The sequence below is a fragment of the Drosophila gunungcola genome, unplaced genomic scaffold (assembly GCF_025200985.1).
Source record: "Drosophila gunungcola strain Sukarami unplaced genomic scaffold, Dgunungcola_SK_2 000072F, whole genome shotgun sequence".
Lineage (NCBI taxonomy): Eukaryota > Metazoa > Arthropoda > Insecta > Diptera > Drosophilidae > Drosophila > Drosophila gunungcola.
The window spans coordinates 290,895-315,323 of NW_026453235.1; the positions used below are offsets into that span (position 1 = coordinate 290,895).

Consider the following 24,429-nt stretch of genomic DNA (forward strand, 5'->3'; position numbering starts at 1 on the left):
AAATTTGTACCAAGAACAAATTTTGAGAATCATTTTCTGAATCAGGGAGTCTAACTGCACCAAAAATCCAACGTTTATATATTCTTTTACCCAGCGAAATCAATTCGCGTACGCCTTTGGTGCGTTTAATCATTTTGACGAAAGTTGTTTGGCTATAGTTGTCACATTGCGCGAATAAGCTGCAAAGTGTTTCAAAGATTTGAAAAACAAGTCCGAAAATGGACCAATTTCTCAGAGAAAAATACTCAAATTTCTATCCCTATCCCTATTCCATGGCAGCTATATGACACCCGGAAATCAAATAAAAAATACTAATTGGTATCTAGAAATCGGTATTGTTATTAACTTTAGCTGGAATCCGTTCGGCATGTGCGCAGCACTCGAAACTGCAAATCTGCACGGCGTCCATGTGACAAATGTGGCAAAACTTTTTTCAGTTTTTTCAGCTCGAAAGTCGCCCTGTTTTTGGCCTGGTTTCGGGTTTCGGGTTCCGGGGTCCGGGGTCCGGGAATCAGCAAGCGCATTGTGGACCGAATGAGCGCCCAAGGTCGCCGTGTTTGGCAATTGAAACTTTGCACTCCCTGCGGAATTCCACTGCTGGTAAGACTGGCCAGCCAAATTAATCCCAAAAATCATGTGGCCCCACCTGCGTTTTCATGGCAGGCTAGTTGGCAGGGCGGCCTAATTTATTGATTTGATAAATGTTTCCGGCGCGAGTCCGGACTTGTGATTCTGATTCTGGTCGTTTGTGGGCTAGTGTCGCTAGTTTCAGCACCGTGGCCATGGCATTTATGCGCTCCCCATCAAGCCACTAATAAGTTTGTCATTTATGGGATCTATGTGTGCAACTCGATGGGGCAAGCAACTGGCCAGAGTTGGCAACCCGGGCACGTACGCGTGTGGATACAATATGTCGTGGTGCCAGGAGCCCCTTAAAACAGCATGTGCTGCGGTTCCACCACGGCACTTACGATCTAAGTGGCTCGCATAACCATGACCCCTGCGATCTGCCATACTCGCAGATCCGCGCAGATCATAGCTGCCTCCGCCCTGGCCTAAAGTGTCGATAAAACTTACACTTTCACTTTCACATTTACGGTGAAAGTTTCACCCCGGACCATGTCCCTGCGTCAGCTGACGAATTCCGAGCGCGTCACATTAACGCGGCTAATGGTGAAAGTTTTATGCCAGGCTTTGGCTTCATAATGTGCAACACTTGGCCAGCAGGCAGCCAGAGTGAAAGAGAGCGCCAAAGAGAGTCCTGGCGTTATGGAGTCCTGAATGCTGGATGCTGAATGCTGGATGCTGGGCCATGGAAACAGCACCCACAGCACAACAGGCGCCCAAAAGTCTGACGGCACACTGGCGTTGTCTCCGTAGAGTCAACTTCGAAAGCCCATTGAAACGCCCCAGAACCCGAGCCGAATCCGAATCGGAATCCGAATTGGAATCGGAATCGGGTCCTGTCGGGTGCCTTCGGGTAACGGAACGGAACCGAACGTTGGTCCTTCGCGGCGCTGACTCGACAGTTGGTTATGAAATCTGAACGTGTTCGCACGTGCCGCACGGATCTCGCAGCAGCTAAAGCCATCAACTCAACTCAGTTCAGTTCAGTCCACTCCAATCAGCACTCCAGTCGCATCGCATAGTACCGCATCGCATAGCATCGCATCGCATCGCATCGTATCACCACCCCAGACTCTCTGACCGCAAAAGTGAAAGTGAAAGTGAATGTGAGGGATTGTAGGGAAACTAAACAACAACAGAACAGCAAAACAGCAAAACAATCGAACAATCGAGTGTGGAGGGGCATTCAGAGATTTGGAGCATTTCAGGCCAAGACTTTGTGTTGCAAATCAGTGTTTTTGTGTTCGCGCTTCGTCCTAAGTTGCCATCCCTCATGAACTTTAACCAACTCAATCAACAAGCTGCACAACTAAGGTTGCAAATGTCCACCGTATAATATATATAATAGTAATCATCCGTATCAAAGTTATTTAATTCCAATTTGTCAAGTATCCGTCGGCGATAACATTTTTTTTTTAGTTTTTTTTTTTACAATTTTTTTTAACGTTTACAAGAGATAAATAAGGAAAAACAAAGAAAAAAATATATTTAGTGTGCTTATGTGAACGAAACATTTGGTGAAGGCCAAAGAAAGTCGAATCGTTGGAGAGGCAAACAGAACCTGAAACCGAGCGAACGTCGACTGAATCTAAGTAAAATACCAAAGCGAGCAATGTAAGTAGAGGGTTCGAACTTGAATTACAATGAGTTCTTTTTTTTTTTTATTTTGATTCCTGATTCCTGGCATACTTTTGCGGCCAATCAGACGGAACGAATTAAAGTCCCTGGCATCGGATCTCAAATCAACAATAGAGACGTCAGTTTCCGACTACCGACTCCAGATATGAATGGCAAAAGCAGTGAAACACACACACACACACACACACACACACATTCACATTCGAATGACAGCAGGGGAAGGGGTTGGGAAAGGGGAGCGGGGTGACTATAGTTGTTCTCGTTCACGGGGGGCCAGGCATCTGTGGCTTGTGCTTAAGTTAATTATTATCAATTAATAGCTAATCACGATAAATGTGCATGAAAGCGATGGCGCAAGGATACGGGATGTCCGTGTCTAAGTGTTTGCTTGGATGTTCGTGGGTAAATGGAGTCGGAGAAAAACATTTAGGACCAGGCAACAAGGCAACAAGGCTCTTATCCGCAGCACCGCACAACCACCCCCGCTATGTGTTCTCAACCCATCTAGTTCGACGGCCTGTTGATTTGTCCCACGCTGCGTATGAGCGATTGGAATTAAAAGTACGCATACGCACTGTTGGCGTAACCCGTGGTTGCAAAATACATTACGCCGCCTTCGGACACGCCCAGAGAGCAAGCTTTGTTTCATTTCATTTTTTTTTGTTTTTTTTTCTTTCAATATGTGTTTCAATTGCGTTGTTTGCCACAAAAAAGATTTATTTACATTTTTCCAGTGCCGAAACTCGGAAAAACCCTTTAACTTTCTGTGTTTTTGAATGGAAGAACTAAAAAAACAAAGGCAACTACGAACTTGCAAAAGGGACAGTTTTGTATTTAAGTTCAAGGTTATTCAACTTTTTCAATGCATTAATTATTATATTAGCATTATATAAATTGAAGAATTCTATTTTTCATGTGGTTAATAGGAATACATTTTCTTAATTCGCCAATATTCAAAGTATATGTCTTGTTTAATACCTCCAATGGTAAATGTTTTTAAGATATAAGTATTGAAGAGATAAATCATATTGTTTTTGCAACTTCCGAAATAGTTTTCTGCTATAATCTTAAAACATTTTTCAAACTGAAATCCAAAGAAACCGAAATATAGCATTTTCTTATTCGAAATCAGAAGGAATGGATTGATTAGAGTTTAAGAGGCAAGCGTTTATTAATTATCAACTTAATGTAATATTTCGGCGGCCGTTCGCCATTATTATTGGCAAATGAACAATGAAAGCGGAAAATGGGCGCATAAAAGCGAATATTTATGATCTTCTGTTGGAATTCTCATAAAATTCAATCAAAGTTGCAGTTCTAAGTGCGTCGCTTTCCCGTGGAATGCTTTTCTCCTCGTTTTCTCAGCGGTGGCGAAGTCAAGTGAAGCTCGTCGTCTTGGGCTTTGATCTTTGCGCGGCCTGGCCTGAATGGGAATTCCGGGATGCTGTGGGTGCTGTGGGTGATGTGGGTGGACAGCAGTCACATTCGCCGTTGGAGTGCCCTCAATAAACGATATTTTATTATTTTTTCACTCTGCCGTTTGCCGTTTGCCGTTTGCCAGCTGCCTGCCCTCCGCTCCTTCCGCTGCTTGCAGCCTCCGCTGCTCGTCCCTTTTTCCCGCAGCCCATGGTTCTGTTCGGTTTTGTTCGCCTTCCCGCTGCCGCCACCTTCTTTTTCAGTCCAATCCCTTTTATCGTTTCAGTTACAAAGCGGCGCGCACTTTACGCTGATTGCTCGCTGGCGCAATCGTTCCACAGGACATGGCTGCCTCCATTGTTTCACCCAGTGCCTCGTTTCTTCCCCTATTTTCCCCTATGTGTGCGACTGGGCATCGATATCATTGGGTTTATTGTTACTTCCTTTTGCAATTATCCTTGTTAGTCGGCGCACAGGCCAGTGCACAGTGGCTCCCGTTTCCCCGTTTCCCAATTTGCCCGTTATCCCATTTTTCTCGTTTTTCCAGTTTTTCCCGTTTTTCCCGTATTTCCCTTTTCTAGTGCTCGACACTAACTTCATTTGCCTGCCCCCCGCGACGCAGTTTGCCCGTTTTGCGCGGCACAAAGTATCAGGAATTGTCACCCGACTACCGCCTAATAAACCAGCAGTCGGTCCCCTCGTTCAGCAGCGTGTCCTGCGGCTGCTGATAGCGCTGCTGCCAACTGGACTTCTCTCCGGATGTGCGACTTTTCCACCGCATTTCCATCCTTTTAGCGCAGATTTGGTGCGAGCAGGGAAAACGAGACAGCACAGCGGGAAAAATAGCCACTGAAATTGGCATTCGGCACTTTCTCACATGAACAAAGTTCTTATCTGCGGTGTGTATGCTTGGCCCTTGGAACCCTGAAAAGATTTTTATATTTCCGGTCATCAAAATTCGATTTTCTTTGAATATTTAATGCTGCATTCATATTTACTGTTTATAATTGGCGTATGAACTCATAATAAAATTTCAGAAACAAGTGGTGTACCATTACCGCTTATTAAATATGCATAATCACTGGCCAAAAGTTCAGTGAAAAGAAGTTCCAATATATTTAAATTTAGAACATTTACAATATTTGAATCAGAATTTTACTTGGGTAGCTGGATAGTTTCAATACTTATAACTAAATAAGAAGTTTACTTCTACTACTTGATGAGTTGTTTTTGAGGGCAACAAAAAAATATTTTGAATGTTCTGTCAGCTTGGTCTGACTTACAATATAAATTAAGTGTCTGAATTGTTTTCTTTTTTCTGTCAAAAATAATATTCACTCATAATAGTTCGGCGACGAAAAATGATTAAAAATTCGACTAAATTGATTTCATTACGCTTATTTCCCTTTTAAAAATGTTTTTATTCGGTACAAAGCAGAACGAAGTATAATTAATTAAACAAATTAATTCTTTAGTAGCATGAACAAAGTCTTTTCTCCTTTTACCCCAAAAAGAAAAGACCGTCAATAAAATATACAAACATTTAAAATATCAATGGATGGCTCCAAGATTTCAATGATAAAGTTAAAACATTAGACATCGTAGTGGTATTCTTAATTGATTTTTCCTCAATGCAGGACAACAAGAAAGCGCTGATACAACGCAAACTCAATCAAACTGTCAGCGACAATTCGGTTGGCCTCCTTCGACGGGTTTTTTCTGCCACGCCCAGTCGTTGGTAAGCGGGAACCAATAAACAAAGCATCAATTTCCGAGTGTCCTGTCGCCTCTGACCCCCGAACCCCGACCCCCGACCACCGACCCCGGACCCCGGGCCCATGACCCTGTATCTGTGCGTTGGTGTGCACACCCAAGTAATAAAAGCAAAGCATACGCGCAGCATTTAATTAAAATCGTGCGTAAAATGCAACACTCGAAGGCCACGAAACACTGTACAGTGAGCACTGAATACTGAACATTGAATACTGAATGCTGAATACTGAACTCCCACGATGGAAAAAGCAAACACCTAATTAAATTTATTAAACGGCAAGAAACTCGAGGCTGCTGCGAAATTGAGTTTAGGTTTAAGTTAAATTGTAAGTTTAAGTTTAGCCAGCTTTCCGCACGGACGGCAAACTTGCTATTTGGCTGTTTGGCTGTTTGGCTGTTGGTGGTCCGCATCCGAGAGTGCTGCATACTTTTGTGTGCAATGCAACGCCTTTTAATGACCGAGCTCCTGCTCCTGCTCCTGCTCCTGCAACAGCAACTGCAACTGCTCCGGCGGTCACACCACCCACCCACCCATGCTGGCATCACATTTTTTGCAATTAGCGGAATTGTTTCACATTTGCTTCACTTTCACACTTCTCCACCTTGCTCCACCGTTCCATGGCCTGCAGTTTATCTGCGGTTGCAGTCCGACACCCCTTGGGCATGTCACTCGCTTGACTGCCCCCGGACCCCCTTGCAGATCCCCCTTTCAGAACCCCCTTTCAGAACCCCCTTTCAGAACCCCCTTTCAGACCCCCCACCAGTATCTGAGTGTGTCCACTATTCGGCACCCCCGGGATGTGCAGCTAAATCTTTTAAAACACATCTAAAAGCGAGCTGGCAGCGGGTGAAGACGGGTATGCACAAACACTTTTCTGCACTTTACTCTCTCTTTGCAACACACACACAAATACACACACACACACACACACACACAGTTACTGGCGATTCAGATGGCTGCACTTTAGTGGATAACCCAGTTTTCCCCGCTTAAAAGGTTTCTCCATTTTGGAGAGTTTTTCCGACCGCTTTACATAAGTGTCGCCTCGATCTGGCTTGTCTGAAGCTCATTTTCAGGTATTTCCCAGTTTGTTGGTTTTGCAAGACATCAAATGGAGTCGTTACGCGAAGAAAGTAATTCGGTAGCCGGAAAAAGTTGAGAAGTAGAAGTAGGACTTAAGTCCTTAAAATATAATAAAACCTGTGTAAGTCCAATTCTTAAGTTTCGTTATTGACTTAATTTGCTGTTTCGGAAAAACGAAATATCTTTATATAATGTTAAAGTTTAGCTGACTAAAAACTGTGTTCTAGGAAGTACTTTTCATTCGACAAAACTATGACCATAACATAATATTGAGAAATAAATTGGCCTGCCGCTAGTGATTCGAGTTCGCTTTGAAATCCAAATACTTCTTTACTATATTATAAGGTGAAATTGAAATTAATTTCCATATACCAAATAAAACAGCCAAATCCATATTATTTTTCTCCGAAGTTTCACATATCCATCAATATCCGAAGTGTACAAGCCCACACAGAAAATTTAAATTTATAGCCTTATTTGTATGTCTCATTACATTTTTTTGAACTGTATGGTCGATTTAGTTAACTCAAATTGTTACCTATACGTAGTAGAAGAAGTATAGAAAAATGGTCGTGTTAGTACCTTTTGAAACTATACATTTATTGAAATAACAAATAGATTATTATAGTTATAGTTATACCTCACAATTATTTGATAAAAAGTTGCGCTGTAACTAGTGGAGCTCAAATGAAGGTTGAAAGCATCCTCGTTTGGCCCTAAAAATTGCTCAATATGTATACATATTCCTGGATGCTCTTCTGTTCTTCCATTTCCGACACTTTTCTTCGCCATTCCTCAGCTCGGCAGCAGCAGGTATCACAAACCTCAAGGCGTCCATCTTTTTGTTTACATTAAATCAACGCACTGCGGAGCTGGAGACACTCGCACACTAAAGGGAATCATGCCGACATTATGCCATTACATTTGCATAATTATGATTATGTGAGTGGGTGTGGGTGTGGGCTCCACGCACACACTCCCACACTCCCACACTCCCACACTCACTCACTCACTCACTTTGCTTTCTTGAGTAAATGTTTGCATTTATTTGCATTTCAACGGAGTCAAATAAATGTGAAAGCTCAGCGTTTGCGGAAGTACATAAGTCGGAAGGGCGAGCGGGAAAGTGGGTGGGCGAAAACAGCGATGGCAGCTGCTTCAACTTTAAATTGAATTCAAATTGAAAAACTTTCGTCCCGTGTCATATCCCTCGGGCATATCGATGGACCTGCCAACTGGAGTCACCTGTTGCCCAAGGCCAAGCGACCTGCAGGCAATCAACAGGTGCAACAAGGACTTCGCGAGCCCCACGGGGTGACATCGCCAAGGATGCTCTTCTTCCAGCAGGAAAGTAATCCAACTCAAAGGGATTTAGTCCAGCTTTCTCTAAAGGGGCACCTTTGATTTAGCTCGAAACTGTTTCCACCCTGGCTATCAATATAATATAAAGTAAAGAATTGTATAACTATTTTTGTTTTTTAAACCGAATAAGTGACCGAACAGAAAACTAAGTGATTTAAAGGCCTTATATGCACAACATAATTATAATAATGACATGATGAATGATTTGTAACCTTTTGAAACTGGAAAGAGGTTAAACAAATTATTACAATTTATTTTTATCTTAGTCTTACTGCAGAACAAGCAGAATAAACATTGATTATTTAGAAGATCATAATAATAACAGTCGAATATTAGCTAAATTTTTCATTAAAACAAATTGGGTAATTTGTTTTTGTAATAATTTTATCAATCTTTTGAATAACATCCTATAGTTCTGCAACTTTTATGCACCTGATTTTATTGCAGTTTTTGGTCAATTGGCAGCATTAAGCGTCTGAAATATATTTAAATTTATAGAAAATAAGCCATTGAAGGTTTTGCCACAAGACAAGTATCTACAGACATCACCACTTGATAGGTGTACTGGAGAAAAATTGTATTAAGAGAGGTCTGCACTTTTCAAAGTTGCACTTCACTTATTTTATTTTATTTCCAAGAAACTTCCGCGCACAAAAAAATTGTTTTTCCACTCTTATTATTATGCTTTTTAATTTTAAAGTCGTCGGAATGATGTTTTGGAATTGCCTATATAAATTTAATTTTTCCGACAAATCTGATGCCCCTTCGGTCCTCCCCTTCCTGCCTCATAGTTTTCCCCCCACACCTACTAGTGTTGGCCCAACTTTTCAAGGTCATCATAGCGCTCATGGCAAGGGCACTAAAATGGAAAAGCCAAAAGCGACATAATGCCGCATTTTTTCGCAAAGGAGCAATGTGAACTTTCCAATTAGGTAGCATCTGGTCCCAGTAGCTCGCTTCGGAAAACCCGCTGGTTCGATGAGTGAGGGGTAAATGCCAAAATGCCAAAATGCCCGAAATTGTGAGCTCGTCAGTGGGCCGTGGTCTGTCGAACGAAAATCAATGTCACAATGCCTTCAAAAGGAGCGCCAGCTGACAAGTCAGTCCCTTCATTTCGAAGGGCTAGACAAAGGCCTGACCACTGGCGAAAATGAATTGGAAATGGAAATGGAAATGGGAGTGGAAGTGGAAGTGGAAGTGGGAGTAGAAGTGCAAATGGAAATGGAGGCTCACGTACGAGGAGGTGACAGGCGATACAGTCCGCTTTCGGATTTTCCTCCGGGCGGGGCTAAATTTGGCCAGGAATTGGAACACTGGAACATATTCGAGCCCGGGGACACACACCACTGCGGTGTTTTCCGCATTTTGGCTGGGGAACGGAAACCGGAAAAAACAGCTAAGGGTAATAGTTTTCGGGAATCGAGACTGCAACTAAAACTGCACTAAACTCAACTAAACTGCAACTAAACTGCAACTAAACCCGCTTCATATATCTATAGTTGGGACAGGTAATCACTGAGGGAGCACTGAGGGATCGTCCATTAGGGCAGCGTCAAAACACTCCACTGCTGGTACACGAAATTTGAATTAAAATTAAAATTCTGCACAAGCCCGGTGCGCCGCACGTTGTTTTAGCTCGTTTCAGACGATTACCAAATTGGAATACATTACAAATTTTTGCGGATTAACAGCGGCAATAAAGACTGAAGCCCCGCATGTTCGGTGTTTGTGTTGCGGGCGACTCGCAGTGAAATTCACAACTCTAGCCACCCCAACCACTCGTTTGCCTCGTTTGGGGCACACTCACACACACACACTCACACACTCACACACACACTCACACACTCACACACACACACACACACTCACACACTCACACACACAGACACTTGTTGAGAATCATAAAAATTTGATGTGCTTAAAATTTTCATAAAGCTGCCAAACAATGCCCAACATCAACAGTAATATCAACAGCAGCAACACAAAAAAAAAAAAACACAAAAGCCCCAAAACAAAAACAGAAGCGAATTGCAAACAATTTTTAAAACTCGTTTGGGCTTCGTTGGAAATAACAGAAAAAATAAGAAAAATAAAAAATAAAAAACAACAAAAACCTAACAGACAAACGTTCATTCAAATTTGTTTAAATACAGTTGTGCACTTTTTTTTGGGATTCCTGGCTCTGGCTGATTTGCTTGTTTTGGGGAAGTGCAATGCAAGGGCATAAAATAGGGACTCCAGAACAAATTTCAGACTTTGCTAAGAGGAACGCAATTGAACGTTAAATCGACGAGCAACCGAAACAAGTGGAAACTGAAGATTAAATATGAAGAAGTGAAGTCAAGATGCTCGAGTACGTTAAAATATAAAAGTTACTGGGGCAGAATCTTTTTGATGCTTTTCTAGCGAGCAGCTCTAGCTTTATATTTTTAAATATACATAATACAAAAGAAAGAACGCTCTTGATGACGAAAAACAAAATAAAATTTAAGATTTTAAGTTGTTCATAGGTTTTTTTTTAGCAGGAAAGTGTAAACTTCTACAAAACATAAGATAATTAAATACCAAATTACTTTTTTGAGAAATTACAATTTATTTATTTAATTTTCTTATAAAGGTTTCATCCTAACGCTACGAATTTTTAATCTTATAAATTACTCAGTAAACTAACAATTGATAACGAGAATATGTACGTAAAAAGTACAACATTTTCTCAAATTTTCTCGATTGGCCCGATGTGGTTCTGTACCTATGTTTTTTAAAGTCCCTTATTGAAAAGTAAAACCTTCGTAAACTTATGGTAAAATTTTTATTTTTTGTTAGTTTTAGCTGTTTCTAAAAAACCAAACTAAGGATAAGCCGACAAACAAACTAAAAGTATTGTTAATTTAACAACTTTGCAATGGAGAAATGTGTTGTGACGATTTTGTATACCGTTCGACTCCAATTCGGGTAAAGTAATGAAGTCGGTCTCCCCACCTTAAGTTTTCTAAATACAATTTTTTGTTCTTTGTCTCAATATAATATGATAAGCAATAGCTTTTGATCGTATAACCCTCGTTTAGAAGTGTCTATCGTATCTTTGGGTTTAAAAAAAAATCGTATTCATCTTAATTCGTTCTGTTTTTTGCTCAAAGTCTTCATGTCGCTATAAAATCTGAACGCGGAAACTTTGATGAGTACCTTCAGAGTCTGAAACCCAAATGCAGTTACATTTTCCATGGTCCACAGTGTAATCAAAAGCAATGTTTGCGTATAGCTAAATACTGCAATATTTACTCAATAGCATTTGGCCAAACCTTTGACCATGATGTTTTAGTTGTCGCCATCAAGCATTACATTTAAAATTTTTTTTTTTTTTTTGGCCTGTGTGGTCTCTTTTGGCCGGGCCGAATTCAGTGACAACTATTGGACTACATGTTGGCAGCTCGATACCGGTCGTAGAGGCGCATTAACATGAACATTACGGCTGACTGCTGCCAGGGGAACTTCCGTCCGCATCGCAACAAGGTGTTCTTAATGGATTACCTTGGGCTGCTTTTGGGGTGGGGGCAGCAGCCGATTCTTTGTCGCCACCAGGCACGATACTTTCGAGGGTACTTTGTCTGGCATTTGGGGAGGAGTACCAGTATCGTGCATCCATCGCATTAATTTCGAGACGCAATTTGCGTGCTTGCCGTGCCGATAACGAACTAGGTGCAAGTGGCATTCGCTAATTGTTGGCCATGTTTTTGCTGACAATTCGCTTTCGGCCAAATTATTTATGCAAAACTCACGAAATTGTCACGCAACGAAGTTAAGAGTGCGGCGAGGATGATGATGAGACGCTGTTAATTAATTAATTAGCCCCCGTCCAGCGGGGCGTGGCCAGTGGTTTTCCTGATTTATGATAAGAGCGCTTTTCCCCACACCCACAAAAGTGTTGCCCGCATTTCCCGCATTTCCCGCTTCCTTTGTACATTTTGCGATTTGGTGAAAATGATTTCCTCCCGTCGCCCAACACGCAAAAGTGACATTTTTATTGTTGGCGTTTTGCATGTCGTGGGCGGGGCTGGCCAACCGGCTGCTGTATCATCATTAGGCCAACTCATTTCTGTCCTGCGCAGCGTGCATCATGTTGCAAACAGACAGATGGGGCACCAAGTGGTACAGAGGGGAAAAAAGAGGGGATAAAAGGCGACGAGACCTTAAGGTGGCCCATGTTGACGATGCTAATTAGCCTCCGCTCCGTCATTGTGCCCAAGGACACCCTTGTCCTTGACAGACAGACAGACAGAAAGACGGACAGATGGACAGACAGAAAGACAGTGGCACGAAAAAGCAAAAGTTTTGGATAACAAATGACCGCCGGAGAGTGTTTTATGTTTTTATTTGCCTTAATAATTTGCACTTACACATCTAATATAGTAAGGTCCAACGAGTGAGTTGGCAGTGACTTTTCAAGTCATTAAGGGGTTACATGCAGTTATAGGGCCGACAAAAAAGAATTTTAAATAATTTTTTCTGAGACAACTTAAAGGTTTATTGATCTAAAAATCTGTTCACATATCTCAAAACTTTCTTTCAAGGCTTTGTTTTAAGAAAAATATTTATTTTGGAAGGGAGCTTCTCTCAAAAAAGACGTTTTGCGGTGATCCCTATATTTCTAAACTGGATTTGAAGGAATAAGCAATATGGCGGTTTAAATTCATTTTTGACCAATATTTTAAACATAAATTGTTAATGAAAAAAAAATTTTAGGTGAGAAAAAAGCTTTGCTTAATTACTAAAAAAATATATATAAGAAGCTTGCGTTAATATAAGAGACTTATCAATCTAGCCGTTAGTGTTGATCTATTTTTAATCTTTAAGTTTGTACTTGTACTTGCAAACGCCTTTTTAAATTTGGGTGTAACTTTGAAAATATTTACCACAACGAAATGAGAATTTTCTGTGTGTATTCTTAAATATATGTACACTAAGAAAATAAATTAAAAACTATTTTTTTCTTCATTCTTACTGTATATGACCCCTCAATACAGTTTCAAAAAACTTACAGTGAATGAGCTGGCAGGATTCAGTGAAAATGATTCCACAAATGTCTAAATACAATATTAAGCAGCTGTTTAAGTGCTTCTTCGTGTCTTATCGTCAACAGTGGAGTTGTGCCAAACATCCTTAGACGTTTTTCAGGGTTTTTCGATCAGGACCTCTCTGCCAATCGACGCTCCCATCTTTGGACACTCAATAATCCGCCAGTCAGCAGTTGCGCTGTCCCATTTTGGGACTCCGATTCAGCTCCGTAAAGGTCCGGAATTTGTGTATTCGGCAGCGACGCTGGTATGTGGTATTATCATCAATTCCAGTGTCTGGCGAGGTTGGTGGCCCCCACCTGCACATCGCCCATTAGAGGCCCCCAGCATCCCTCGCTTCTCGTTTCTCGTTTCTTTCATCCGAGTTGGTCGTCTTTAAAATATTTTCGGAGCAATGTTTCCATAAATACACAACACAAAAGGGGGCAGGGGTGTACCGTCAAGGGAACAAGGGAGTCGGATACAGGCACGCACCGAAATTCGCATCGGTATGGGTGTTTATGTATCTGTGTGGGTGGCCGTAAGCAACAGTGGAGGAAGAATAAACAAAAGCTCTGCTCGGCTATTGTTTGCTTAGGCATACACATACACACTCCCCAACTCACACACACACACACGCACACACACACACACAGCGAAGCACAGAGTGGCTGAAAATTCATAATTCCCTGAACCACACTGCGTATACGCAATGCTGGAAGCGCTTAAATCGCGCTGCGAGAAATTGTATGAATAATAAAAACCAAAAATTGGCCTTCAAGTGAAACGAAATGAAATTAGACAAAAGTTCTGATGACTTTTCGCGGCAACAGACCCGGGGACAGAGAAATATGGTAGAGAGCCAGGCCAGGCCGGCCAGTCGACAATTTGTCAATTGACGCGCATCCAGGCGCTGGCAGCTCCTTCCGACCGACTGCCCCTCAATGCCAGGACACCAAGTCAATTTTCATAGACATTTTACTGCAGTCCATCATTTTGCCCCGCCCCTTTCCGAGTCGCGCCCCCTTCCCAGCACCCTTTGGCACGGTCTTTAGAGCTTTTCGAGTCCATCTGGCTGGAATAAATACATTTGCCTCCTCCGGTCTTCGCAGCATGATCGTTCATCTAATCGAGTGCGAAGCCATGGGGAATGGGTGGCCACATCAAATGGTTGCAGATGGGGGGTTCCTAGGTGGCTAGCAATCGGTGGCAGTGGCGAGGACTTCCAGACGCAGCTGCTCCTCCTGCTCCTTCTGTTCCTCCTTGGTCTGCTTGTCCCGTGTTGTTTCCGTGGCCTCGTAGGCACTCAGCCAGAGCAAGGTCGCCAGCGAGGTCATCAGGCCGCCCATGATGGCCCACTCCCAGCGCTGGTAGAGATCGGCGGAGATGCCCGCGTAGCGGCGCAGGACGAACTGCAGCGCCAGGTGCAGGATGTGCTCCACGCTGCACCAGAGCCACAGGGCCAGGACCTCCATGGCGGCCATGCCCAGCACCAGTTCGACGAGGATGGCGGCCAGCCAGCCCATCCGCCGGCGGTAGCACGTCGGCAGCACCTCCAGGTCGTGCAGGAAGTGCAGAACGGCGCAATAGGCGATGTGGCTTGCGAAGACGGTGCCCGGCACCACTGGGAATCGCTCCAAGTCCAGCAGACAGCTGCCGCGCATTCCGAAGTGCACAACGCTGGCGATCAGCAGTACCAATGTGGAGGTCATCTCTGGAGGCTTACTCGCAATGCCTTCGAAAGTTTAACTAATTTTCTATGAATTTATTTTGCGATTTTTTTACTTTGCTCTAAGCTGGAATTTGGAAGGCCGAAAGGGTGTGTGTGTCAGCTTGAACGAAACGCTATGAACTGCTTAAAGCGGGCTCTCCAGCGATTGAAATTCCGAGCGCTTTGGCCGGGGCTATGTGATCTGCTCGAAATAATGGCTACAAATACCTGATATCAGTATTAATGTGTTAAAGAATATTTATATATTTATATTAAACAGATGAACGGAACTCAGCTAAACAAATTCCACCACTCATTTGAACTTTTTCAAAATATATGGGTACTTCTTAGTAAAGTCCCATACATATTCAGGTTCCATCTAAAGTTTGGCGACATTTCGAATTGTGTATCCCATTTAATTTTTTTTTGCTCAAAAACACTCTTAATATACCGCATTGTAAAATAAAGTCCGTCGCTTGAATCGTTGCTGAAGCTATATATGCCTTTAAAAAATATATATGTAGTGGGAACAATTTTATTTATTATTAAAGTGTTAACTAAATTAAATTTTATTCAAGTACAAACTTTTTTTTATAGGATATACTTGTATTTTAAGACTATTGATATGTGGGCTGATTTGATGAGTATCTTACTTGGATAGCTGTATAACAGTTTTAATTTTTAATCAGCTTAAGCAAGCTACTTGTTTTTATAAGAAAATCATTAAATTTCACTTTCTTCATGTTGCTCAAAAACCTAAGATTGGAGATGTTCAAGATGTTAGAAGAGTTTGTAAGGTAATGCCAATTTAATCGCTGCGTTGGTGCTTCTAACATTACTTATTCCGCTTTTTAATTGCCAGGACGAAGACTTAACACGCTGGCTCAACTTCGCAACCGAGGGGCCGCCGCGCTGAGCTAATTCTGGGCTAAGCCATATTTCCAATTAATTGTTATTCGCTCTGGCGCAGACAGTTTCCATGCATTTAGCAGTGCGCCAGGTCATTAGTTGACCCTCAATCCTTCGCCCCGCACTGCCCCGCAATGCCCCGCCCCCCTAATCCCTTGTCACGCCCATTTATGTTCATAAATTATGCAGTCAACCTCTGATGCTCATTGACCCAAAGGAAAAAAAAAAGCAAAACCAACCCACCCACCCAGTGGGGCAGCTGTCGAAATGTTATTTCTTTCCTTTCTGCCCAGTTTTTTGTGTCGCTGTTGCTGGGCGGGGGATAACCGTTTGATCCCTTCCGGCTTAGCTGGGACTAAAAGTAGAGCACGACGAAAATAAAATTAAAAAAACAGACTGACAGCGGGTGGGTTAATCGGAAGCAGGATGGCCATTTCATCGCCAGAGACAACTTTAAATTTATTGCAAAGCCGAGCGGCATAGAAGCCAGGGCCAAGTCAAAGACAAAATTATTTATATGCCTTTAATGTCGCTCCTCTTTTGTGGACAGATAGGGAATGTTTTCATTTTGGCTGATCAGTTCGATTTTTGTTCTTTTTTGGGGGGGTAGAACATTATTTTGCGACTGGGAGTTGGCTTTGATTAAAGAGCTGACATTTTGGGGGTTGACTTGCCAGCCAGTCCATTGAAAGTTTCGTTTTCCCCACATCCACGCACGTACAATGGACTCGGGGAGCTGGGAAATGAAAGTGCCATCCCCCAAGAACGCACACTATTTGCGTATGTAGATTCCGACCAACATTTCGCATTTATTTTGGCTGCTGTCGTACAGCAAACAGTGTTGCAACAAAAGGGGTCACCAGATCGCTCCGATATGAAATATGAGATGTGGCCCTATTGTCTCTTTTGCCTGCTTTTGCCTGCTTTTGGCTCATATATATATATATATAGATATTTATGTTAAATTCATGATATTTAAATTAGTTAGCCAACTAGTTTGCCCTTGGTCCCTTCACCCCCTGACCCCTGACCCCTGACCTTTGCCCCTTGGGGCCGGCATACAAAAGGACACCCTACTGCACTGGCCCAACATTCAATTATGAGGCCTCGAATCAGGGTCTCTACTCTGACTTTAGCTATGGCTCTTCCTCTGTATCTGAATCTGGCTCTGACTCTTGGCCCAAGCTCATCTGCCATTAGCATTTCAAATGCCACGCATGGAGAAAGGCGGAGAAAGGCGGAGAAAGGGGGGAGGGGCGGATGGCGTCAAACTTTTACCATTTGCCTGCGAGCAAAACGGCAAACGACAAAAAGCCAGGCAAGCTGGCTAAAGTTTGCCATCATATATCTTGTCAGTGTGCGATGCATACGCTATCGGCGGCGCCCTTGTGCCACGCCCCCCTTGCCCACTGGTCAAGTAAATGAGTTTTCCTGTGGCTTTTTCACATTTGTTTTTTGTTTTTGCCTGCTCTGCCGTTTGACAGATCAAAGACCGACTAATACACAGCATAACAAAGCACACCACACACTCGCACGGATCGGATGCCGCACCGGAAATGGATATTTAATTAAAGTTCTCTGCTTTTGTCGTCGGCTCTTCGCTGTCGCCCGATGGAAAATTGAAAGTGCCTAATGTTCAAATGATGGCCACTCAAGTCTTAAGCAAAGGTGTGCAAATATATGTTTAAGCACGTGTCGCAAGTCGCCGAAATCAATGCCAATGTGGGTCTCCCATTACTGATTACATTGCTTTATTTTGGGGTATTTTTTTTCCATTGAGGAAATCTTCTCTAACACCTTTAAGGCAAGTAAATAGCGCAATTCTTAAGTTTTCTTTATTTTGGCAACAGTTGAACTTGTTTACAATATATATTTTTTAATTAATCGCATACATTTTAAGTTTTATTCTTATTATTTGAGCGTGACTATGCACATTATAAAGATACATAAGGTAAAAGCACATTTGAATTGCCAAAAATCGCTAACGGCTAAGACTGATGGGTCAGAGCATATTTTATATATAACACATTCTAAATGATATAATAAAACTCACAATTTATTGATTATTTTTTCGCTCAAAACAATAATAGTTATTTTGTAAGCGAATAAAAAAATTATTAAATTAAATTAACAATCATTATTTGCTGTCCCATATTTAAATATTATCAATTAAAACTATTTATAACATATTATAACTGCTTTCTTGCCAGTGTACCTATCGCAGTTCAGATGAGTAGCTGGTTTTGTGCGCTGGCGACAAACTTTATGACTTTTATCTTAGCTCATGGTTCGAGTCAGCCGAAAATGTCGAAGCGTCGAGCCTCTCTGCTCCCACCAAAAAGTAAATTTCCGTTGCCATCCATTAACCGTAGAGCCACCAGCTATCCACACACCACCCACCACCCACCACCCATCTCTTCTATCCAAGGCTCATCAACTGAGTTTTCAAACTGCCTCACGGCCAAATGCATAAATATTTTCACTGCCAGCCCGCCACGCCCACTTTTTACCGCCCTCCGTGTCCGTATTTTACGCCCCCCTCGGATCCGCCTCCTGCTCTTGCACCCAACAAAATTATCCTTACATTTTTGTTATTAAAAAGTTTATGAATAACCGATTGTCCTGAAATCAAAACTCAATATAACCGATTAAAAGACTTTATAAAAATTATATCATTAAATTTTGTTGCGCTTGGAAAAAGAACAGTAGTAAATTATTTTTAAAATATGAAACTTTGTTGTGAAGCTTTTAATTTTTTTTTTGCCACAATGTATATTATTATTTGCCTCAATCAATATTTTTATTACCCAAAACAAAAGCATTTTCTTTGTTTACGAAAAGTTATGCTAATAATTTCTCAATTTACGAAATTTAATTAGCGAATTTTTCTTTTTTAAATTTTCGAGTGTACTAGCCGCGTAAAAAACTTAAACACGGGCATTTTTCATATAAATTTATTTGGGAGGCTGTACATGCTGTCGGCCCATGGAGGAATGTAGGCGTGGCAAACAGACTGGGTGCTACATTTGCATATTTGCAGCAAAGCAGCGCAACGCAAAAGTGTCATAAAAATTCTACATTTCAATGAAATGAAGTCAAAAAACAACAAGGGCAGCGGCTCGAGGGATGAGACGAAGTCTGGACAGCTAAAAGTAAAGGCAATAAAAATGTTATACGGCAGCAAATGCCGTGACAAGAGATGGCCAACGACGTCCAGCCGAAAATTTAAAATTTGGAAATGATTAAAGACCAAAGAGGGACTGAATCTCTGTTTCAGGGCTTAGGGGACACACATTTTTATCGTAAATTTCGCTGAGCTATGGAAATTATTCAAGGCACTAACTTAATGGTATGACAGGGATTTGATGACAGAGCAAAGGATTTTACTACAAACATTTTTGTATTACTACAAAGCTAACAGTGAAGAACGAACAACCAAAACATCAGTATGAATATTTAATATTGCCTTGTTTTATTATTAGATTTTCTAAGTGTGGTCTCCTTCGTCACTTCGTGGACTGCCGTTCACAGTGATTTGAGTGCCAAAATAAGTTCGATTATTAACAAGATACAAGATACTTTACCCTTGAATTGCATAGAAAATACAGTTTGGGGAAAAATTAAACAAGGAAACAGGGGCTTTAAACGATTTTATGGCTGTGCTATTTGGACCAATTATTGAAACACTAAAAATCCGCTAATCACAGCAATATTTTCCCATTGACTCGGAATGCATATATTGTTAGGCAATTCACCGGATTTGTGTTTGCTTACGAAATGGAAATCCGCGATATATAAGCACCCTCGCATATTTTGATGCCGATTCCTGTGTTTTGTTTAATCATTTTCGCAGCGCATTCTAGTCGCAGTGTTCGCTGCCTTTCGCCGGATTTTTGCATAATGAAATTGGGACACGGCGCACAAAGTGAGCTGCGATGCCGACATCATCGAGTTACAAATTCGTTTACGTTTACGTGTTTACCTTCCCTTCGCTTTCTCTTTGTTGCTCGCCAATGGCGGGCAGAATTTTCAGAAAACAAAAAATACCAAACACCAAACACAACAGCCACGGCGCGCAAATTTTGTAGGTTTTTCTCACTTATTTCTGTAGGTTCGCTTTGGCTCTCGGGCTTTTGTTTTTCGTGGCAGATTGCGTCAGATATTAAATTTATTTGCGCGAAATTCGCACATCGGTCGCTGCCGCCAGCAGCCAGTTTTCGCTCGGAGGAAGGGGGGGGGGGGGGGTGGCGGGGGCTGGGGCGTGGCTGGAGGCTCTAATACCCTAGCCAAACACGAAAAGGCTTGTTTTGCGAAATTTCTCCAGTGACAGCCACATGATATAGAGCCAAAGTTTGCCTGCTCTCGAAATCCCTCTTTCGGGAACTTTTCTTCCGGAAAATTCCATATATGTTTTTGATAGAATCTGACTTAATGAGCAAACATTATGGGCAGTGGCGGTGAAAGTTTTCATGCCCGCTTGTGTACACTCAAAGAAAAACACTGCAATTTAAATTGAGGGGTGTGAAAAGAACTGCACAATTAAATCAAACAAACGAATAGTACATAGTACATTTTTAATTAAAATGTCAGATGGACGGAGCATTCCAAGTAAGAATAGCATACAGAATATTATTTCTTACTTTATTATTTCTTTTAGCTGCCAATTTGTGTGTTCTAAATATCTTAACTACATAAAATTACGTGTGTTGGGGCTTTAAGGATCCACTTTGGGAAAGTACCCTTAAAAAAGCATAAAATGTTGTTTCCATTTTACTATTACTTGCTCTTTTCATTTACAATTTTTTTGTTCATAATTACTAGCCCAAAAGAACGAAAATGCATCAGGCTCCGACACACAACTAAAGCACCATTTTTAAGTGCATTTACACAAAACCGGAACAATCCAATGGTAGAAAGCCTCTTGTTTCCAATTAATATTTTTTTCCGCTCCGTGCTGCGCGTTGCTGGCGCTGTTTTGGCGCGGATTACCAACTCAAAAATGCAACCATTTGTATGTGTTTTTTGTGTAACCAAGGGAAAAGCGTACACTGAGCAAATCGCTGTAGGGTTTTGCGAAATAAAGTTGAAAAGAAAATGTTGCAGCATTTTGGAATATATTTTAAAATGTTGCACATATATTGTTGGCTAGTGTTTTTAATTCAAAACTCATTTCGTCTAGTTTTGCTTCCTTTTTTGTAAGTGTAGGGACACGGGCTTAAATTCTATGGGTAAAAGTTTTTGAATTCTCCGCGCGTCTATGGCGCAGGGATTACGTTTCAATTAGACACTAGCCAGAATCCGAAACAAAGAGTAGCTGGTTGCGCAAAGCTGATTGGTCCAGATCCGACTTATTAGCTGCTTGTGATGCTGATGACTCATTTGGGACTAGGATTTTGGCTAAATCCAGTGCGGAAACATTTTAATCCAAGAAAAAAAAGTACTATATAGTACATTAAAAACATTTTGTAACAAAGGAGTAACGAAGGTCAGTTTAAATATTAAAAGATGCTATTGGCCGAATATACAACAGTTAATGATCTCACTGGGTTGAATATTTTGGTATTAAGTCAACAAGGCAAACGGTTGCCTAATATAACAGAAATAATATCGGGAACTAATACTTGAGACGGGCTACATGATTTAGCCATTCGTTTTTCAGTAGCTTGAATAACTGTTGTAAAAACTGGTCATTTTATGTTGTGTTCAGAATTAAACAGACAAAAGCTCAATCTGTTTGCGGCATATAGCGGCAATGGCCGGAAAACAACACACCCGTGTGCCGACTAAAAGGCTTTAAAACACAATTAATTGAACTGTTTGTGGGCTGGAAAACATTCGAATTGAAATGTTTGCACTGGCTGACTTAATTTATGGCTGCCCGAGGCTTGGCCAAACGAATCGAATATAAAATATTTAATAAGCAGACAAAAACTCGTCATGTTATGTGCATAAATGTGGTGTGCACGAGTGTGGGTTGTCGAGTGTGTGCCAGGACATTCAGGATATTCAGGACATTGAGGACGTGAGCGACGGGGGGCACCAGAAGTGCTGCACAGGAGCATACAAATCTTGGCAGAACTTGAGCCGTAAGTGACGTGAGCAGCTTTTAGTCGTCCCTTTTTGCCCAGCAGCTGTCAGTTGTCCTTCATTCCGTTGGTTTTAGTTCCTTGGCTCCGTCTGGGAGTAAATCTCCATATCCTGAGCACTGAGCTTGTCGTCGGGACATCCTTCGGTGGACATCCTTCGGTGGCAAATGGCTGTCAAACCCGCTTGCAATTTTTATGAAGGCATCGGCGAGTGCGGCGACTTTGCCACAGACTGAAACTGAAGAACTCCCTTTGCTTGTTGCTCTTTGCAGACCGATTACTTTGGCATTACGTACTTAGAGTCGAATCGACAGCGCACTCAGGACTGCAGGACTGCAGGACTGCAGGACCTCTGGACTTCTGGACCCGGAGGACTGGACACCTCGGACCACTGGAGTGGTCGGCCGATTGGTAAGTCTGTCTGGTCGAAAATAACTTAAGTATTCAAGAGCTGCCAGCATTCATTGGTCGAAACTCGGGCCAGCTCGTTTCGGGGTTAATTAATATACAGAATACACTTTGACAAAATGCCATTTAATCTACTCAGCAAATCCCGAAAAAAGCGGGCGGCCAATTAATTATGCGCATATTTGTGGCCTCAACAACAATAACGAAACGAAACCAAAAATGAAACGAAACGAAACGAAAGAATGAGGGCCCAAAGAAAAATAAAAAGGCTCATTGTGATTTGCATTTTCGTCCTTGTCGGTTCGGTGTGCCATTTATGACAGATTTCTGCCGAAGGACCGCTGCCTGGCAACCCGCTAATGCGGTGCGCTGGGTGGGACCATCTATTAATTACAACAACAATCTACTACTAATCAGTTGGGAAGAAAGGGGCGGGGGCGGGATTAAATCGTCTTCAGTGTTAAATGAGCCGATAAGTCGCATAAATTTCCAAATGGCGACTGTACTTTTCGGCACGCCAAGGGTGCGCAGCATCTTAACAGGAGTCAAGATGGTTAGCCATTAGCAACGGGGCCAAGCCAGTTCTATTTTCACTTTAATAGCCAATTTTCAGAGGTGCCTTAAAAACTGGGAGCTACACCCAGAGAAAAGCCCCATAGTTAAATGAAACATTAAGATATTTGACTGTAACGTTGCTTTTCAAAATATAAACTTAATTAAAATAGACTAAAAACATGATACAGTAATTATTATTTCATTTGTTTATCCAATCGGAATTTAAAACTTAATTTTTGCATACTTAAAAATAAAAATGAAATACACATCTCGACTTAAACACAACCATGATTTTTCTATGGGCGTACCTCCCGGAAGTTAATTATTTCACTCACCTAAAACTGAACATTAGTATTAGGAGCATACATACATACAAATAATTGTTTAATTTATTTAAAATCAACTATTATTTTTAAGAATTTACATGATTTATATGATTTTACCTAAAGGTCAATTAAAACTGCAGATTAATTTATTGGCCATTAAAGACTCGTGTTATTTAAATTGTAATCATATTTGAACATTTTTTTTTAACATAAATTATTAATTACTGTGAACATACATACATATATATGAATGTTTACATTAAAACAAGCCAAAGTTTATATAAACTGCAGCCATTGCAAGAATTAATTATTCTTTAAAACAACAATACTCAGTTTTTTATGCCTATATGCTTAACAGTAAAGCTATTATGATTTTCCGCTGATTTCGTTGTCCGGTTTTAATAATGTATCCCTGAAATAATAAGTCATAACTTTATATCGAAGTATTTTCAAATCAATTAAGAGACCGCGAAGTTATCATCCTTTAATCCCCTTGCAGAGGATATTATTATTTCGGTCAGGAGTTTGTAATGCTGTGAAGGAGACATTTAGCAAGGGTATAAAATTAAAAAATGTCCAAGCAAACCGGGGTAGAGATTTCTACTTTAAAAAATGAATACCAATTATAAATGGGAATATGGATCGTATTGTTCTACCAGAGAAAAACCATAATAATTTTAAATAATTTCACTTTGAATTAAATATTTTCGGTACTGATTTAGCACCGAGGAGTGTTTATATTTTTATACCCTTGCAGAGGGTATTATAATTTCAGTCAGAAGTTTGCAACGCAGTGAAGAAGACGTTTCCGACCCTATAAAGTATATATATTCTTGATCAGCATCACTAGTAGAGTCGATCTAGCCGTCCGATCCAATCCGTCTGTCCGTCCGTCTGTCCGTCCGTTTATATCTGCATGAAACTTTCCCAAAAGTTGTCTTTCTATTGCAGGTAGTATATAAGTCGGAACGAGCCGGATCGGACGACTATAGCATATAGCTCCCATAGGAACAATCGGAAAAATAAATGAAAAAAAATTATAACTTTGCTGTTTTTTAATTTTTTGTTTAGTTCTTCGACATATAGTAATGGTAAAATATTTCCGATTTACGGTTTCAATTTCATCAAAATCGGAGGACTATAGCATATAGCTCTCATAGGAACAATCGGAAAAATAAATGAAAAAAAATTATAACTTTGCTGTTTTTATATTTTTTGTTTAGTTCTTCGAGATATAGTAATGGTTTAATATTTCAGAAATACGGTTTTAATTTCATCAAAATCGGACGACTATAGCATATAGCTCCCATAGGAACAATCGGAAAAATAAATGAAAAAAAATTATAACTTTGCTGTTTTTATATTTTTTGTTTAGTTCTTCGACATATAGCAATGTTTAATGATTTCAGAATTATGGTATAAATTTTATCAAAATCGGACGTCTATAGCATATAGCTCCCATAGAAATAATAAAAATATATAA

The 24,429-nt window shown here is 41.0% G+C and overlaps 2 protein-coding genes across 2 annotated transcripts in view; one reads left to right on the forward strand and one right to left on the reverse strand.

The window, feature by feature from the left end:
- Window positions 1-1,544: 1,544 nt before the first annotated feature.
- Window positions 1,545-24,429, forward strand: part of LOC128264541 (dopamine D2-like receptor) — a 39,009-nt gene continuing 16,124 nt past the window's right edge. The window contains exons 1-2 of the mRNA XM_053000073.1: window positions 1,545-2,241; window positions 21,930-22,068. The gene's annotated coding sequence lies outside the window, so the exon portion shown is untranslated. The remainder of the gene's footprint in view (window positions 2,242-21,929; window positions 22,069-24,429) is intronic.
- On the reverse strand, window positions 13,912-14,851 carry LOC128264542 (uncharacterized). The gene has a single exon (XM_053000074.1). It carries the CDS (start codon window positions 14,661-14,663, stop codon window positions 14,148-14,150), a length of 516 nt encoding a protein of 171 aa, XP_052856034.1. The 5' UTR covers window positions 14,664-14,851; the 3' UTR covers window positions 13,912-14,147.